Source organism: Schistocerca americana, chromosome 3 (assembly GCF_021461395.2).
Source record: "Schistocerca americana isolate TAMUIC-IGC-003095 chromosome 3, iqSchAmer2.1, whole genome shotgun sequence".
In the NCBI taxonomy this organism is placed as follows: domain Eukaryota; kingdom Metazoa; phylum Arthropoda; class Insecta; order Orthoptera; family Acrididae; genus Schistocerca; species Schistocerca americana.
The window spans coordinates 330399171-330419153 of NC_060121.1; the positions used below are offsets into that span (position 1 = coordinate 330399171).

General features: G+C 38.0%; 1 protein-coding gene across 2 annotated transcripts in view; it reads right to left on the reverse strand.

Annotated features, from left to right (window-relative positions):
* Nucleotides 1-18766, reverse strand: part of LOC124605291 (histone-lysine N-methyltransferase NSD3) — a 135158-nt gene extending 116392 nt beyond the window's left edge. Inside the window, exons 1-3 of one of the 2 annotated variants that reach the window (XM_047136872.1) lie at nucleotides 18552-18766; nucleotides 17332-18024; nucleotides 12318-12460 (exon numbers count right to left, since the gene is read on the reverse strand). In XM_047136872.1, coding sequence (XP_046992828.1) covers nucleotides 12318-12460; nucleotides 17332-17980 — 792 coding nt within the window. In that variant the 5' untranslated portion in view covers nucleotides 17981-18024; nucleotides 18552-18766. Of the gene's footprint in view, nucleotides 1-12317; nucleotides 12461-17331; nucleotides 18025-18343 lie in introns of both variants that reach the window. The other variant, XM_047136871.1, reaches the window with a different exon arrangement.
* Nucleotides 18767-19983: the final 1217 nt, after the last annotated feature.

A 19983-nucleotide genomic window follows, 5' to 3' on the forward strand; every position in this document is an offset into this window, starting at 1 on the left:
AAAAATAGTGGCACTATTTCACTAAAAAATATCAGTTTTAACCAGAAAAATATCACAACAGAACTCAACATACGAAAGATTTGGGACAGGGATTAGACATAAATAAAACTGACAAAATATTACCTCACAGGAAATGTGAATTATCATTACTCCATCCTGGATCATCCCTTGTTTAGAATAAGGAAGGTTTATTGTGATGACCTTAAAATGATGTCTGTAACTGTCTGAAAAAGTGCTCCAGATAATTTCTGAGCTGTTGAAAGAACTGATGGAAATATCCGTAGTGTTAATGTTTTGCATTCAAATGTGCATTTCATACCACTTCCTCTTTCTCCTCACCAAGAACCGTAATTTCTGTCATACGTAAACATTACAATGTGCAACCAATGTGCTGTGCTTGTTCACTGCACAGAGCAGATGCCGAAAATTCATCTTCATCTCATATTAGAGGTAGCCAAATGGAAGATAGTAGGTGGCAGTCAATGAACAGCTATTGGCTAGATAAATCTTAATGCCACTAACATTCAAATTAATGTACTTTCTTCACATTTTGCTTCTGCTGTATATTGATGTTCCTATTATACACAGGATGAACCAGAACTCCAGTAAACAAACAAAGGCTGTTCAGGGACACCTACCAAGTATTTTGGTACAATATATACACCGCTCCGACAGCTCTTTGCGGAGTAATAGTGCAATTATGATTGATTCAGTTTATTACTGCAATCACCCCTGATTCTGTGAAAATACCTTCACTAAAGTGGAGATACCTGTAATACCCGATTACAAAAATGTACATTACACAACACTGAATGATGCAACCACCCTCAAATGAAACTACTGTGATGTGGCTCGCACCACTGCTGGAACAGTTCAGTATACGAGGTGTGGCTAGAAAAAAACCAGACTAGTACTGGTGAAACAATAAAACGAATGCAATAAGGCTGAAAGTCGCGTGGCCTGTCACGTGACTCTCGCTCCGCCTACTGCACGAGTTTCATCTGCCTCCTGCACTCAGTCTGCCCGTGGCGTCCGTTTTAAGTAGTTGACGTTTTGTCTGTGCGTCGGAAAATGTTGAGTGTACAGAAAGAACAGCGTGTTAACATCAAATTTTGTTTCAAACTAGGAAAATCTGCAAGTGAAACGTTTGTAATGTTACAACGAGTGTACGGCGATGATTGTTTATCGCGAACACAAGTGTTTGAGTGGTTTAAACGATTTAAAGATGGCCGCGAAGACACCAGTGATGACACTCGCACTGGCAGACCATTGTCAGCAAAAACTGATGCAAACATTGAAAAAATCGGTAAACTTGTTCGACAAGATCGCCGTTTAACAATCAGAGCAGTGTCTGAGTTAACAGGAGTTGACAAGGAAAGTGTTAGGCAGATTCTTCATGAAAGTTTCAACATGAACAAAGTGTGTTCAAAAATAGTTCCAAAGTGTCTCACAATTGAACAGAAGGAACACCGAAGAATGATTTGTTCTGACATCCTGGAAAACATTGAAAGTGATCCCACTTTCTTACAAAATGTTATTACTTGCGATGAATCGTGGTTTTTTACTTACGATCCCGAAACTAAACGCCAATCGATGCATTGGAAAACTCCTGGTTCTCCACGACAAAAAAAAGCACTAATGTCAAAATCGAAATTCAAGGCAATGATGATTGTTTTTTTTGACATCGAAGGGATTGTGCACATTGATTGGGTACCAGAGGGACAAACAGTGAATCAGCATTACTACATTAGCGTCCTGGCTACCCTACGTGAGCGAATACGGAGAAAACGGAACGATTTGTGGAGAAAAAAGTCATGGATCCTTCACCAAGACAATGCCCCAGCTCACAGTACGTTGTCAGTGAAGACGTTTTTGGCAAAACACAACATTCCCATCTTAGATCATCCACCCTACTCACTTGATTTGGCCCCCTGTGACTTTTTTCTTTTCCCTAAAGTCAAGTCAGCTTTGAAAGGAACTAGATTTGAGACTGTTGAAGCAGTAAAAGAAAAAGCGACGGAAGTAATGTATGGACTTACCGAAAATGATCTGCAGCATTGCTATGAACAGTGGAAAATTCGTATGGAGCGGTGTAGAGACTGAGGAGGAGAGTACATTGAAGGAGATAACATGAAATTGTAAATAATTGTAAATAAATGTTTTTTCCAGCATCAGTCCGGTTTTTTTCTAGCCGCACCTCGTAGTGTTATTGTGCTACTCTTCCATTGCTTTCAGTGACCCAATACACGAGGTACATATCAGCCAACTATTTATCAGTAAACTTATCCATACAGATCTTGACAGAGTGCTCAACTTTACAGAGCATTTTCTAAGAACTGTCACTCAGATGAAACGAAGAAACATATTGTATTAACTTTGTGGTACGATGTGGGTTTCATTGGTTCCAATACTACAAACTTCTTGACTGGTGTTTCCTGTGGCAGAATACTGTACTGCAGTCTGGATCAACAGCCCGTACACTACACTTGCTGAGTCACAGTTCAACCTTATGTGCGTCATCACAGGAACAACCAGACACACTCCAACTTTCTGGTTGCCTATTCTCAGCCATACAGCTCCCTCATTTTTGTGGCAAGGATATGCTCTCAAATGGGAGTTTACAAAAATAACTGTCAATCCCATCTCCCTGTACATGACATTCCTGCACTCAATAAAAACAGAACTCACTCTTGTCACCCAGCTCTACAAGATGCAATTATTTTTTTTCAGACTGTGTATCACATTTGTACTTTTTATATTGACATGTTATTAATGATTCTATCTGAAATACAAATCTTGGTTGTGGTAATAACATGATATGAATCACTCATGAGAGGATGGCTCTTTCCTCATTTTCTGCTTTAGCTGTTTACAGACATTTCTGTTATTGGTACACACAGCACATTTGTACTAGAAACACCAAGCTATGGGAAAAGCAGAAAATGAAGACTCAAATTTAAATTATTTACTCTACGACTGTATTTGTCCTTGCAAACCAAGTGTTTTTGTTTGAAGATTCATTTCATTACACTCTAGCACCTGGTATGTTAAAATGGTTAAGTTAAGCATTTAATATTTCCACCGAGATAAAAAAAAAATCATCAGTACAAATCAACTGCTCCTCCATCAGTTTTCCATGACTGTTTGTGATAGGTGCTAGCAAATTAACTTCATGGTTCGAATGTGGATGGCCCCTCTTAAAGTTTTACTTTTTATCCCTTATGAATACTGTAACTGGTGTAAGTTGATGCAGAGAGCATAGTTTTCATTTTACACCGCTGGAAATAATGTGCTCAGCTAACGAGGTGAACTGCTACAGCGCAAATACTCCACGCAAAAAGCGAGATGGCAGCGACGGCTGAGAGGTGTCAGCAGTGAGGCTGCAGTGTGTGGGAACCCTAATTTTAGGGCTGTACAACATTGGGAGAGGAGTTTCCTAACTATCGTTTAGCCCTACAGTGTTGGGTTCCTTTTCAAGACATGGGTACATGAAGTCTACCTTGTCAGGGTGTATACGTGGACAAGGAAAAAAAAAATCCCGGATTTCCTGGTTAAAAATACACTTTCTCCCGGGTGACAATACATTTTCCCTTATCAATCCTTTGAATGGTTATGGTTTTATACACGGGCGTACAATTTCCTGGCACTTCAGAAAACGAAACTCGGGGAAAAAGATGCGTTTTGGAAATATCTTTGATGTGCAGCAACATGTATGCTTTGTATTTTCGTATTACGAAAGTATACATTGGAATTCCACCAAACACCGCATGTTACTTTCCAAATCATTGAAATCGAGATTTCAATGCGTTTTTGTAAGCCATTCGTAGCTCATGTCACGTGATCTCGCCAGCCGATGACAGCAAATATTCAGAGCATAGGACACGCGATTTAGTCAGCCAACAGCAACATCACTGTTAAGTAGCACAAACACATAAACAGGGAAAGTTAATAGTTTAAATTAATATACATAGTGTTGCTACAAGAAAAGAAAAGCTTTCACATATAATATTGGTCTCAACCTGCAAGAGAAGCTCAGCTTTCGCATATACTGTTGATCTTTTTTGCGCGTGTTACACTTTAAGATATATCACACAAATGTGCCAGTAAAATTTTTAATAATGACATAAATCTCTGATCTTCAGGGTTCAAAATTCTTCGAAATGGCTCATCATCAAAGAGTTGATTTTTAAATGAGAGTCAAATGCTCTGTGATTTAATAAATTCATGGTACATTGTTGCACATAGTTCAACTTACGTAAAAGGATATTTACTTTGAAAGTAACGTTTTTCAAACCACCATTCGCAATATTTTCCCGCGACCTGTTAGAAATAGGTTCGTTTCAGCAGTTGCCAGAGAGTGCAGATAACAGGCGACACCGCGCTTGAGTGGCTATCATGACGTAGGAAGCCCGTACGTACGTACGTGTAAAACATTGAAAGATTATACATTATGTCATAAAAGAAACAAGACATCAAAGGATACTGCAACAGCATTGGAATTTCGTGAACCATAATAAAATGTGCACATTTAAAGTGCATACTTAAAGGGCACATTCGTATGTCCAGATTCCCAATGAAGTAGACCTCGACCCGATATTAAGCTTTTCAGTGTGGTTTTCGGGATGTAAATTATCTTGGAGCACCAATACTGTATTACATCATGTTTGGTTCTTTATTATGGCAAAATGCCATACATGCTAGAAAATGAAAACGTGCACTTGAAATGCAGCGAACAGTTGAAACTGTCCAGTACTGTGGAATTAAACATTTTGTTTCAAATACATTGACTGCCTCTGCAGAAAAGGTTAACAAAAGTCAAATTTCTTTAGCAAACAGACAATAATAACTTCCTTGTTCCGCAAGGCGATTAATGCTTGACTGTCAGAAAGGTGGAAATAAAATGAAATCTTAAACTAATGACATATTTCAGCCTTCCGTGATTATGCGAATGTGTTTTAATTCACTTGAGAGCTCCCGGCCACAGATATCCATTTTGTTTTCATTTGACATGAGAGTAAACGAAGGGGAAACAGCAAAATCACTAAATGTACACACGGGTCACATGGAGACTACCCACTATAACTCAGACTGCTCTGCGCATCAGCCCCGGATCTAACACATTTGCGAACTGGGTCAATGCTAAAAAAAATTGAATTTTCAAAATATGTTAATCTGGTAGTGCACATCTTTCTGAAAAGTCTGAAACATAAAACATACGTATTTGAGGAAATGTAAGACATATTATTTGGTCTTAAATATGCCAAAGTGCAGTGCCACGACTCTTCACAATGCATTTTTCTACCGCATGTCCAAACTATATTCAGGAGAAGGGAAATTTAAATGTCCTGTGGTGGCTCTCCTTCTCCCAGTCGGCCGATTTGACAGCCTGCCCCTCTTAAAAAAAAATCTCACAATTAATAGCAGATGGGATTATTTGTAATTGAGAGAACAAGAACTCGACAGAAAATCTTAACTCTTTATTGCCAATTAGTTATTAACTTGATGTTTTGTGTGACATAAAATTAAATATAGGATGTATAAAACCAATACTGACAAGAGTTAAGCAAAAATAAAAAAAAAATTACACATTTCTTCAAACCTTAGCTCCAAACATTTTTTTCTCTCTAATCTTGCTACAGCTTTACATAGCGTGCTTTCCTTTCTGCGAAAGAATCTATTAACTCAACAAAGTTCACAAACGTTTTGCTACATGAAAAATCGAAATGTCGTTATCTAATACTGAAAAAGCTGTTAATGCAAATAATACCCAAGACTGGTGTGGTTTCTCGATCTGATTACGTCTCTCTTGTCACTGTCTGCTAGATAAAACAAAATAGGCCTTTCTAATATGGTAGCAATTTTGTAACACACCAAATAAACAAGACTGTTTTGGCACAAATGACCATTTTTATAACATGACAGAATATAATCCACTAAGTACCAATATCAAATGCCTTTTAGGCCTACTACAAGCAAAAAGCTTTATGTTAGGAAATAGTTTCACATTTCACTCATATGAACCAGCTTCTGAAGCATGAGATCAAAAAGTAGTATTACGAAATTTTTATATAAATTTGGAATCGTCTTATTCTTCCATAATTTGTGTGATGTCCCCATTTCTTCTCCTTCCTCGTTCTAACAAACAATCTTCTCATCAAAAATTCTGTAGCTATTGCTGCCACTGTGAAAATTTGTTTGCCAATTAACTTCACAAACCCTGCCAAAATTGCAGGTTTAATTATCCTGCAATTATTTTCTGGTTAGGCGTTATTACATGTTCGAACAACACATTTTCTGCGTTACTTCCAGAACAGAACTCACGCGGCTGCTAGCCACTAGTCTAGTGATCTGGCCAAAAATTTTCTGTCAAAATTTCATTTTCTTGGATACACCGAGAAGATAGATTACGTACTTTCTCACCTTTTTTTCCTGTCAGTCGTTTATTTCCATTCTGGTAGTTTGAATCTATGGATTTCGATAGTAATTATAACAATGCTGATCATTCGCAAACCCAATCAACCGCATAATCAGACAGCGATTGGCATTCATCTGTTCGGCTTTGCTCCCTCAGCTCGTATAGCCCCGTCCCCTTTTGTCCGCGTAAAGTTTATTTCTAGTTGCAACAAGGATTCTCCTGACAGACATCACGTGCACTATGCATGCATAGTGCACAAGTCAACTTATGATTCATTCAGAAATCAACTTCAAATGTGTACAAAAATTTTCAAAAACTAACAGGGAAGTGTTTCAAAATCATATGAATAATCGACAGACAAACATGCGCTAACTAGGCTCTTTGTGAAACAAGTTTTTTTCCTCAAGAATATTAATTTGGCGTCCCCTTTTCCCGGTAGATTGGAGGCAATTTGTTGTTATGAAGTACTGCATAGTCTTCCTAAAGCCTTTGACACATTTTCAATTGGCAGGCGCTTGCATGAGCACTGTGTGTCATTGTTGTATTTGGCGCATTTCCTTTGCAATTTAAGTTATTTTCGTTTTTTCCTCTCGTTTATGTTGTATTGTTGAAGTATTATTCTGCAGTAGCGGGATACAGTAATATCCTTTGTTAGAGTATCGGTTATTACCAGTCAAAATTACAAAAATCTACCTGAAAACTAAAAAACGAAAAATTCCCGGAATTCTAAAAATATCCCGGGTTTTTCCTGGTTTTCTCCCAGATGAAAAAATTCCCGGGTTTTTCCCGGATCTCCCAGTTGTCCCAGGCTGCATACACCCTGCTTGTGAACAGGAGACAGGAATCAACCAAATGGAATGGGCTGGTGTATCTGCTTAGGCCGGTATTACACTATCAAATTTCTTTGTCCAATATCTTTGTCAAAGATATTTGATAGTGTAATAGGGATCTTTGACAAATGTCGTCCAATATTTGATCAAATCTAGGCCGAAGCCGTATATTTGATCAAAGAAATCGCTTGTCTTCTGTTCACTGCAATGCGATATGTTACCACGCGGAGCGCTAGCATCGCTGCAGCGTTCTGTCGTCTGTAGTGTTTTTATAACCATTGCCGGTAAATACAATTGGTGTGTGCCGACAACTACAGAATTAATAGAGATGTCTGAAGCTTATCAGGCGCTCTACAACGTGAGGCACCCTGAATAAAAAATAGATTAAGAAGATTGGAGACCTAACCTGACCTGACCTAACCTAACCTAACATAACATAACCCTCTCCTGTAGCAAGGAATCGGAGTGTTATAGTGAGCCTGTCTTCTGAAGATGTAGCAGTTCTTAAGTGAAAATTGTGCTTTGTGATATGAGGATACACTTCATTGAGCACATACAGAAATGTATGCTCATCCATTCTTAAGTAATTGATGTACGACTTGACGTCTTCCACTGTAAGCTCACGTAACAAGTTTTGTTGAATGCTTTTATCGTGTCGTCGTAAAACCCACGGCTTCACCCAGATTAGATTAGTTTTTCGTTCCATAGATCCGTGCTGAGGAGATCCTCGTGGATGTGGAACATGTCGATTTTTTTTAAGCTGAAATAAAAATACTAATAGTATGAATAAATACATCATTTGTTTCTATTAAAAATTTCGCCAATGGAGTAGAAGGAGTTTGCCAGTAGTAAGTCTTTCAGGCTCCTTTTAAACTGATCTTTATTTCTAACTAATTTTTTTATGTTTCCTGGCAAATTATTGAAGATGAGTGTTCCTGAGTAGTGGACCCCTTTTTGAACTGAAGTAAGTGTTTTTAAGTCCTTGTGCAGATCATTTTTGTTCCTGGTATTGTATGTATGAACTGAGTTGTTTGTTGGAAAAAGAGATATATTATTTACGACAAATTTTATTAAGAAGTAAATATACTGAGAGGCAGTAGTTAACCTGCGAGCCGGAAGTATAGTGAGACTGTCATTTGGGCCTACGAGAGTTATAGTTTTTTTTGTTTGTTTCTCATGCCTAGATAACTGTACAAACATATCGTTGCATGTATTGTAATAATCATTACATATAATGATCCACATGCAACAATATCTCTACGGAAGTATCTAGGCATGAAATACAAAACAAAAAAGCTAACCTGCAAATCTCGTACGTCCAAACGACAGTCTCACTGTACTTCTGGCCCGCCAACAGTTTCATTTTCATTCTTATTTTCCCCCGTACCAATGCAAGAATCTGAAGTACCCAGTTCTTTGAAGAGGTTTCTGCAGGAGGTCCGTGAATTTACTCCACAAATAATACGTATTACACGCTTTTGGACCTTGGAAACTTTTGTTTGACTTCAAGATTTACCCCAAAATATTATCCCATATGACAATGAAAGTATGCAAGCTTTTTCATTTTTATGTTGCCTATGTCTGCTAACACTCGAATTGCAAATACAGATTTGTTAAGGCGTTCTGCAGTTCTGTGGTGTGCTCCTCCCAACTGAATTTATTATCAAGTTGTAATCCCAGGACTTTTAAGACTGTCAACCTCGTATGTATGGTTCCATTTTCTCCCCCCACTTCTTTTCCGCATGTGCACACAATGCAATTGGAGTACGTAGAACTGCTGCGGTTAATAACAAGTTGTTGTCAGCCATCTTGAACTTTGACGAAAAATTTGATGACAGTGTAATACCCCTCGTAGCGCTACGTCAAAGATCTTTGTCCAATATATTGGACGGAATATTGGATCACATCTTTGATCAAATCTTTGACAAAGAAATTTGACAGTGTAATACCGGCCTTACATGAACCCGATTTAGCATACTTGGAAAAAGCTGACATTTGTGGTGCATCATTGCAGGAATCCTCCTCTCATCCTGGACAACCTCCACAAGGCCACCACGAAGAGTGGGACAGGCTCAAGCAGCAATGTCTTTACCACCTTGCAGCAGCATGCTAAAGGCAACCAAAGCATGTTACAATACATGGATTGGAACACACAGTATTGAATGTTATCCAGCAGCAGATTTGGATTTTGCAAATGTGCAAAAATGCGCACTTTCACCCAGACTTCCTTTGCCTTTATCATTGTTTAGGTTTTATTTATTATGCACACAGGATACTGTGGCAGTCAGCTGCGACCATACACAAATCAGAACTTAACACTGCCCGAAGCACGAGGGGCAATAAGCCCTGCCTCCCTCTTTAAGGGCTGCCATCCTACATCTGCATTCTGTGCTTCCATGAAAGCAGAACTGACAAAACAGTCACAGATATCACTGATTCCTTTTGTTGTTGTGAGAGGCACATTTGAATCCCTTTGTGTACCAGGATTAGTCTCTTCATTCATTAAATAGAAGAAAAAACAAACATGCAATCCACAACGGAAAGCAAATTGGAGCACACAAAGCATTTGGTAGTGGCTACAGCACAACTGCTTGCTGCAGTTGGCAGGGGTAGTTCAGGCCTGACCTCTAACAGTATCTTACGTGACAACAGTTCAAATCACTCCCCACCTAAAACTGCCACAATATAGTTTCCACATAATAACAGTGAATTTGTGTTTTTGTTAATTTCACAAGTCTTTCCATTCCATACTCCCCTTCAAACAATGGAAACTCCAGATAGGAATATCAACAATACAGGAAAAAACAGATTGCTACTTAGTGTAAGGAAGACACATTAAATTGTGCCTGCACAATTAAGAGACACTTACGTAAAGCTTTCAGCAACAGCCTTCATCAGCAAAACGGGAACACACACAATTCATACATACAACCAAGCACCTCATGCACACGACTGCCAACTCCAGCATCTCAGGACAGAACTGCAGTCATGTGTGCATAAGGTGTGCTCGCTTAGTGTATGAATGGTGTGCATTTTTCTTTTGCTAGTGAAGGCTGTGTCCGACAGCTTTATAAAGTGTCTTTTAACAGTGCCTTTCTACAACGTAATATGTCTTTTTGATGGTAAGAATACTCCACTTCAGTCTCAGCCCACATATTGCTCAGGGATATGTATGTGGTGCAAAACATTTTTGAAGCAATTTATTTAACACTCTGCTAAAGAATGACAAATTAGATGTTTTATGCTAGCTGATATTTTAAATACTTTTCTTTAACACAGTTTTGAATTAAGTCATGGGGAAAGGAGAATTTCTCAGTCAAATAATTTTTAACACAGGATGAAGTTCATTCACTGCAATTGAGGGCCAGAAATGTGGGAAAGAGCAAACAACCCCATGATGTTTCGAAGTATACACAAAATAGTGCAAGGAAATTTAAAAATTATGTTATAATATGATTTACAAGACAGAACAGCAACACTATGGTACAATGCCAATGGCATTGGGGATGTGTTAAGAGTGAAAAAGTTAATGGGGGGGGGGGGGGGGAGTGATGGTTAATGGGAATGGGTCGACAGAAGTGTCCGATCCCACACGTCGGCTTTGACCCGTGACGTGAGGGTGTTGTGTGTGACATCATGATGGCGCGGAGTTTGGTTTGTGAGTGTGGCGTGTTTGTAGATGTCGTCGGGTTGTGGTTGGTTGTTTTCGACTGTGTGGTGTAATGGGCTCAGTTTGCTTTTGCTCATTATCCAGAATTGTTAGTGTCGGTTGTGTTTGTAGTGGAATTCGTTTCAGTGAGTTAACGATTTTGTGTGAAAGTTAATTTAGTGCTGTTCGCTGTACATCGTGTCGTAATTTTGGTAAAATTAATCGGTTGTTGTTTTTGTTCAGGAATGGATATGACAGATAAAATTAACAGCGCGCAGGTCAAGGGAAGTGTTCGATACCAATGTGTGGCTGTGTATGTTGATACTGGTATCAAGAGATGTTTTTGAGCTATATACGCCAAGGGAAGTGTTTGATCCTAATTTATGGGATCGGGAGCTGCTGTTGAGTTATATAGGTCAAGGGAAGTGTCCGATTCCGGATGATATTGTGTTTAGTGGTATTTGGGAAGTTTTGTGACGTCGGTTTTTTTCGTCATTTTGTGTGGTTTTGTATAGGGGTGGGTGTCTAAATTTGTTTCTATTTAGTTTGCCCCCACCCAGAAACACCCTATTTCCCGCGCTTGTCCCGTTAGTGTCATTAGGCTTTTTGTGGAAAGCGTGTGTGTTTGTTTTTAGATGTATTTTCATCCTCATAATGTGTACGTACCAACTTTACATGCGCCATATTGGAATCGTGGTTTATGGTCGTTTTAGTCATATTTGTGATGTCATGGGTTCTGTGTGTGTGTGTGTGTGTGTGTGTGTGTGTGGTTTTGCTTTTGTTTCTCATAGTTGTAGGTGTTGGTTTTTATGTATCAATAGCTATGGTTGACCTGTATAGGTCAAGGGAAATGACCTATTCTAATTTTCGAAGTTTTATGTATAGGTACTGGTATCGTCAGCTGTGATCAAGGGCAATATCTGATTCCAATTTCCGTAGTTTTTGCTGTAGGCGTTGGTATTTCGGTATCATCAGCTGTGGTTGATCAACATAGGTCAAGGGAAGTGTCTTATTCCTGTAGATTTTGTAATTATCTTTATTTTAGGAGGGAGATGTTACTGTCTTATTTATACATATATTCGTGTTTATTGCCATGTGTATGTAGTAACATCACTGGCACCATATTGGAGACTCTTAGAATAGCCATTTCCGCCATATTGATGAGGTCGTGTGTCAAAGCAGTACGGGTTGAATCGGACACTTCCATAATCCATATATACCATAATATACTGTCCATAGTAAACAGCAAAGGCAAACATGAACATCAGTCAGTACTTCCATTTATCTGTAAAACAATACTAACTGTAATGGTTGCAGATAGCTAAACTCTATGTACTAGAATTTTGTTGCAGGTGTTGCAGTGTTGCTTCATTTCTTTTCTACCCTTAATTAACTAAACGATATATTCTTATAATGGACTCACCTCAGCCAATTCTTCATTATTAGCCTCCACAAATGCAAATGAGCTGTAGGGCACAACAGATGAGTATGGCAGCCAACTATGTCTTCCCTGGTCTTTGAAAAACTGAACATGCAAATGTGGCTGAGACAGCACACGTCCAATGGCTGAAAAGTTGATTAATTATAATACAAAGGACAACAACTTACATACAAAGCGAATGAATGACACTTATACAAACATGCAGTTATTCAATGTCTGGCTAAAATGCTTATTACTGTTTTAACATACAAACCTGTGCAAATGTGTACACACATTGTAAGTCTGACCTGACATGGGAAAAAACATTACAAATAAATTAACTTTGTGCAATTTTTTCCTTAGTAAAGCATTCAACCAACACTAGCACTATCCAATCTGGTAGTCTCGAGATCCGTGATCAACATCACAAAATACACAGTCTGACCAAAAATTACCTTTAAGAAATGAATCTACACGTACAATCAATAGAAAAACACAAATATAGATTACAACACTTATAACTTCTATAATAATAACTTCATGCTTCCTGGCGGAAAGATACTGGTTCTGGAAGTTGGATAAGAAAGGGGGTTGCCAAGAAATTTGTGTGTTCCAGCAAACAGTATTTGGGATTTGCACCTTCTAAAGTTAAGTATTGGTCAGTATTTCTGTCCCTTATGTGAACAGTTTTCTGAATTCAGTTTTCCTTTTTATACATGGTGTATTTGAAGAGGTCTCAGCACATGCACAACAAATTGGAGGAGAGTGGGGGATTGCTTACTTGGCCTTTAGCAAATCAGTTGATATGGAGCGATTCTTGGGAGCAGACCGCGCATTCTGTATGTGAGAATTTCACAAAAATTGTGATTTAGCAACTGTAGGTTGGAGGAAATTTTGCAGTGATCATGGATTGCATTATGTGAATGAGAAATTAATCAAAACATTTCAGGAGACTGGTTCAGCCCTGGCCAAATCGAAATCCAAGTGCTCAAGGCCATAGTGAACGGGCAACTCTGTGGAGTGTTTAACTCAATCTGTTTTTGATGATCCTAACATCTCCATTCGTATGCAGGAGAGTTCTTTCAGTGTGCACAAATAATCATTGCACCGAATTCTGCAGAAAGACCTTACACTGCACCCTTACAAAATCCAACTGACGCAAGAATTAAAGCCTCAGGACGCCAGACAGAGGCTGCAGTTCATTCATGGTGTGACTGAGTGCCCTTCATTTAACAACATCTTGCCTCTGACCACACTCATTTTCACCTGAATGGTAACATCAATAAGCAAAATTGCCACTACTGGAAGGCAGCGAATCGTACACAGAAGCATGAGAAACCCTGCAGTGGCGGCTTGAGGAACAATAGCCCTGCACTTTCTCGATGACGAAAGCAGTTGTGCAGTTACAGTGGATATGCAACATTACGTGACAATGTTGAAAGACTTTTTGGTGCCTGAATTGCACAACTTTCCTGGTTATAGCCAAAGAACATGGTTTCAGACTGAGCCGCAGCACACTTGTCCAACGCATCTACACTGTGAGTTTGTGAAATTTTCCCTGGCAAATTGATCTCCAGGAGTGAAAAAGTGGCAACCACGCAGTCCAGATTTGAGCCCTATAGATTTTTTCCTGTGGGGATATGTCAAATCTATAATGTATGTCAATAATCCGACCTCTGGAGCAACTGAAAGAAAATATCCAAAGCAATATGGCAGCCGTGCCAGTGTCTACATGCTGAGTCGTCTTGCAAAATTTTGTTCACCATTTAAATGGTGGATTGCACTTAAATGATATTGTTTTCAAGAAGTACATTCCTAAACTGTATATTGCAATAATATATAAAAATTTCATGATAGACTTCAACCATATATTTTATTCTGAGACACAAAATACAAACTTTCTATTGGGACATCCTGAATGACCCTGAGATCTATTACTGTTTTACATTTGTTGCTGGACATTTCAGTTGCTCACAAGCTGTCTAGAATATATATCAATGATATCCAAGACAGTATAAGGCATGAAGAAAAAGTTCTTTTTTACTGATTACATCAACATCATAGTCACAGATAAAACACTGATCTCTTATTAGAGAAAGCAAATGAAACCTTTAAGGATGTTCAGACATATAATAAACTAACAAAGAATACCAAGAAAATAGTATGCAATTCAGAATGAAGAGGGAAAATAATTTTGTCACATTAAGTGTAGATGATAAGTCTACAAAATGTGAAACAACCACGTGGTTTTTACGGATGAATACTGACTGTCTATTAACTTGGAATTATACAGAAAGATGTTGGCAAAAAGAATTTCATCAGCATGTTTCACTCCTTGGGTTCTCTCATCATTTTGTAACAGCCAATTTCATGTGAGATGTAATGCCTAATATCCCTACAGACACTCATTTCTTCGCTATGGGATTCTTTTCTGGGAACCAAAGGCACTACAGAAAATGGCTGTAAAATAAATCATAACTACAAGTAGTAGATGGGTTCATCACAATGAACAGTTTTAAAAAATTAAAAAACTGGGTATTCTTACTGCACCATGAGAATACATCTACCAATCTGTTACCCATATCCGGTAAAACAATAGATCTTATTTCACTAATATTCCATACTTCAATCACGGAACAAGAGCTAGTTTAGACTTACGTTTACCAAGGAAAAACAAACACCTAACTTTATAAACAACATTTTCTATCTGGGAATAGATGTTAACATAAATTGCCCAAAGAGATGAATTATATTATTAACATGAATCTGTTTAAAAATTCAGCTAATGCCTCGATAAGTAATGCATACTTCACAATCAAAGACAGAAAACAGAGAACCGGAGTTAACAACAAAAGAGGAAACTACAACACCCTGCCACATTACAATGCAAGTTCACTATGTAATGCTTCTGCAAGAAAAGCAAATGCCAAATACATAGTGTATGATAGTAATGTCTTTTTATTCTCCCGAGTTCAACATCTCTCTCATTATGGGAGGATGCATACTCAGGTTTTCATATAGACTGAGGGGAGGACATGAAGACATTCATGGGGCGTAGCAGTATGTTTATGGACCTGGGCCAGTTTTATGAACTGTCTAGAGTTAATGCAAGGGGCATAGCAGTGTGGTCAAGGTTCAGGAGTTAACAGTGGATGTCCTCGATATGTACAGCAATGAAGAGCGAAACTATGTTTATAATATATCTGATCTAGACCAAACTGTGTGTGTATACATCAAGGAACACTGTACAATACTGACAACCGAATGAGGCAGTGATTGTTAAAGACACTGACCTCATATTCAAGACGGAGTTTGCTTTGTCCAGCCATTCTTATACATGTATGTTATAAATATATATTATGCAAGGGTATAAATTTTAGAGCCATTTATTTTCATTGTATTATGACAAATTCTATATTATTGAACGATGATCATTGGATGAATAAATAAACTGGATTCTAATAACGGGTTGCAAGTAATCTTACCCCTGTCAAATGAAGTTTAGCTGTGAAAACTATAATTAATAGTAGACGCCATAGTTTGCCAGTTATTTAACAGATTTCTACATCTAATACAAACATGAGTACTGTCAAATAATCACCAATATCGTGTTGGAAAACCATTTCAAACAGCCACCTACATAACGCTCCCAGTGAAACATCAACTAGGACACTGGACACACATCTGGGAGGAATTTGGTTCAAAATCCCATATGGTTCAATGAATCACATCATCCACATCCTTTTTTCTGTAAGTTCTGTTAATACATTATGGTGAGAAAGGGTAATTTCCTTTAAACAAGATATGGCTGTATTCTTGACCAAATAAAGTTTATGCTCCACCACTAATGACCTTATTCATGGGGTATAAAATGGTAAAATCTTAATGACAGCGGCGGCCTAGTGTGCTGATGTCAGCAACCACCAGCCATGAAGTAAATAATTAATGTTATTCCTGCTCTATGGTTGACACATTATCGTTTGTATCCTTGTCCACTCAGTAAATTAATTATCCTCATAAAGTGACCATTTCAAAACAAAATGTTTGTGTTAGGCCTCCTATGAACATCACATAATTGCGAGCGTTCAACAGTTGTTGCCAACATCAGGAAACTACAAGGACACTGCCATAAGTAACATTTAAAACACAAAATATTAACCTCCTTTCCTTTTTTTCTTCCGAGTAAATAAACAGTTCAGTTTGGATGGCATAGGCCTACTTTATGTAAATAAATCTGGAGGATAAATTATTGTGAAAGCTGAGGAATTTGTTAAGACGGAAGACTAGAATGTAGTTACGATCACCAGCAAAGTCAACTCTGCAGTGGAACACTAACACAGCCTCAGCTGCCATTCAAATACACTGTTTAGTATGCAATGGGTGGCTGGAAAGAATAAATAAACAACAAAAGATACATCACAATTTTAGATCATGAGGAAAACAATAGAAATAAGCTTTCAATGAATCAGAGTAAAACTTTTTATCCACATTTGCAAGAAACCCCATAAAATGGTGTTCACATTATTTTTTTGAATTCAGGGTGTACGACGACGATATATTTGTTAGATTACAGTTGAAACCAGTAAAAAGATGAGCACCTGATTACTACCCACTAACCATGGCAGTTAACTACTTAATAGTACTTTTTATAATGAGGTAAACTTGGTACACAATATGTGCAGCAGTAAGTTTTTCTTTGGAATTTGCTATTTACAGGTGAAAAAGTTTTGAATTTTTAAGTACAGATGAAACAAGTTGTCATACATTATTACCACCACACTGCCAACCTCATTAAAAAGTTGAAGACTGAACAAATAATGATAAAGAACTACAAATTTGAACATAAATGCTAACAAATTATCATACAAGTGACTGCTAAAACAACACTACTTATAGTAGTTCCATGATAACTAGGTTAAAAAAGAAATTAGAGATTTAAACCATACTCTTGTTACAATCTGCAGCCCAGTCAACTGCAATTAACTGACAGAATCAAACTGCAACTGAAGCACCTTACCTTTATTTTTTGTGAAGCCTTGCAACTCCCTGTCCAAAGTAATAAGTGCTGGCCAGAAAGGGTAACCATACACACGGGCCCATACTAAGTCACCAGCTTCCCAGCTAGGTGGTTCACATCCTAACTGACCCACAGGTTTTATCACATATTCCTTTACCACAAACTCAACCTTTTCACTATTTGGCAGCTCCTGATCTACCTGTTGATCTGTAGTGTTCTCTGAAATATTGTTACTTCCTCTCCTTTCTGCATCTGGGCTTGAAAATGGTGAAACACTGGGGGCCCTTAGTGCCTCTTGAAGCTGTCTAGCTTTCTGTCTTGCGCTTAAAGCAGCATTTCGGTTCGTAGCACTTGTATTTGCATTGTTTGGGCTTCGTTTCGGACTTTGGCCAAACATTGCACCTACTTTCCTGTCAGTCATTAAAAAATCGTCGGATATTTTTGGTTTATGTGCACGACCGTAGCGGCTTTTGCTACGTGGAGTTGTTATTTCGGTGTTGCTAGCGTTAAGGGACTGCACTTCATTATTAACCTCACTGTCTGGTTCTTGTGTTAAATCTTTTTCGTCATTCTCTGCTTCCAAAATATTTTTGTCCATTTTGTTCCTTTCTCCCAAAAGTATTGTGCTGTCGTCAGAACTTACTTCCATGAGATAAATATTGTTTTATAAAGTGATTAATTCTGCAACAAACTCTGAAAAAAAGGGGTACGTTAGTTTCAGTACAATCACTTCATTCAGCGCCCCAACATCATTTTCATGTCAAACCACAACAATAAATTTATCTAAAACAACTCCGATCAGCCACAATTTGCTGTATGTACTACGTAAACACAATAAAACATAAAGGTTAAGAACATAAATGTGGTACTGCACTACATCATTTAGCAATGTAAACATCTTCAGTCATGTATTGGAACGGCGTTACGTGCTGCAGTATATGTATTCATGCCATTTATAACAGTTTAGCTTTGATAATATACGTACATAATGGGACAAATTCATTAAACTTACCTAAGCATGTAAGAACTAACGTAAATATAACTGAACCCCTATCTTTTGCGGGCATCGTAGTTGCTACCATCCAACAGCACACCCAAGCAGAAACACAAAGCACTACACAATGATGGATAAACTAATATTCGTAACAAGTATTACATACTAGGCAGAAGCTGCGAGAACGCTTACTTCTGTCGCAAATCTATACAGTTAGACTCCTCACCACTAGCAACAACCCTGTTCACGTACACAGCTTCTTCTGGTGTCCATTGCTTTCCCGCGAAATTTTGATGCAATTTTATTGGTGAGTTTGAAAGTGATTTCTGCTGCGTACGCCGGTATTATATGTTGATGTTTAAATAGTGCTAATATTTTGCTAAATATCAGCCGGCGCACAGATCAGACGCCTTCATATACCTAAGTAGTTACAATGTACGTATTTGGAATAAAACAATTTCAGATGGTTGCCACCAGCGAACTGCAACAAACATCACTCTTCAGCTGAAACTACTAATTAGTTATGTGACACTAATAAATTTAATTGAATTCTACACCTAAAATGTTCAGAAAGTGAGACATATTTTAATTTTGTTTACCTTCACTTTTACTGCAGTCAGAAATTCATATAACTGATGCAAGGTAGATGGCTTCAGTGAAGAGACAAAATTTGTTGTGAGCAACTGCATTACCTGAAAATAAACTTTTCACGCCTTGTTAACATCAATAAATGGCATTTGATCGCGCGACACAACTGATTTCATACAAATAATGCGTCTTGTTAATGCCAATCAATGCATACATATTTAAATTGGTGCAGAATTGATGCACTTGTTGAACAAAAATTCAGAAGATAAAATAACCATCTGTTGTCTGTTTCTTTTTATCATTCACGTTACAACAAGGAAAATAGATTAAAATGTGAGGAAAATGATAGTAATTTGTTGATACTGACGCCTGATCATTAATCCAACGTTAGTGAATATGTTGAAAAGCTTTGTCTAATTTGGGGACATTAGGTTTTTACGGGGAGACGAAAACAATTTGGTTTTTTTATGGAAAGACGATAACAATTTCCTCGTATTGCAAATTTTCTCCTGGTTAGGAAAGTGAATATTTCATTTATCAAATGTAACAGCGATGGCACATAAAATGTGGAGAGTATGCCTATTGAACTTTCATGAGAGAGTGGCCTCTGACGCAGCAGTCCGAAACTCATGAGGTAATCCTATCCGTTCACCGCAACTTATGAGGGGCTAGTGCATTTAATGTGCATGTATATATGGGTATTATACTGGCCGCAAATGAGACGTGCTCGAAATTGTAAAACAGGAGAGAATTTACATTGTTGGAACATTCATAGCCAGACTCTAAAGAAAATGTTTTACAGTTGGCCAAGAGTTTTGGCAAATAGAGCGAATGAGACTTTTCGTTGTTCGTTACTGGATGGCAAGAATCTTACAATTTACAATGCCCTGTTTCTTCCACAAACTTCGAAACCTAACCTATAAGGAAAATTTAGAAGTTCACATGCAGCATTGATCTAGGAGCTTCCCAAACTGGCTATACTCTTACATCTTTTTGATAGTGTGCTACAGCGCTTACAGTTAGTTGTACCTAAAACAAGCAGCTATCCAGCTGTTACCAACGTATTCATT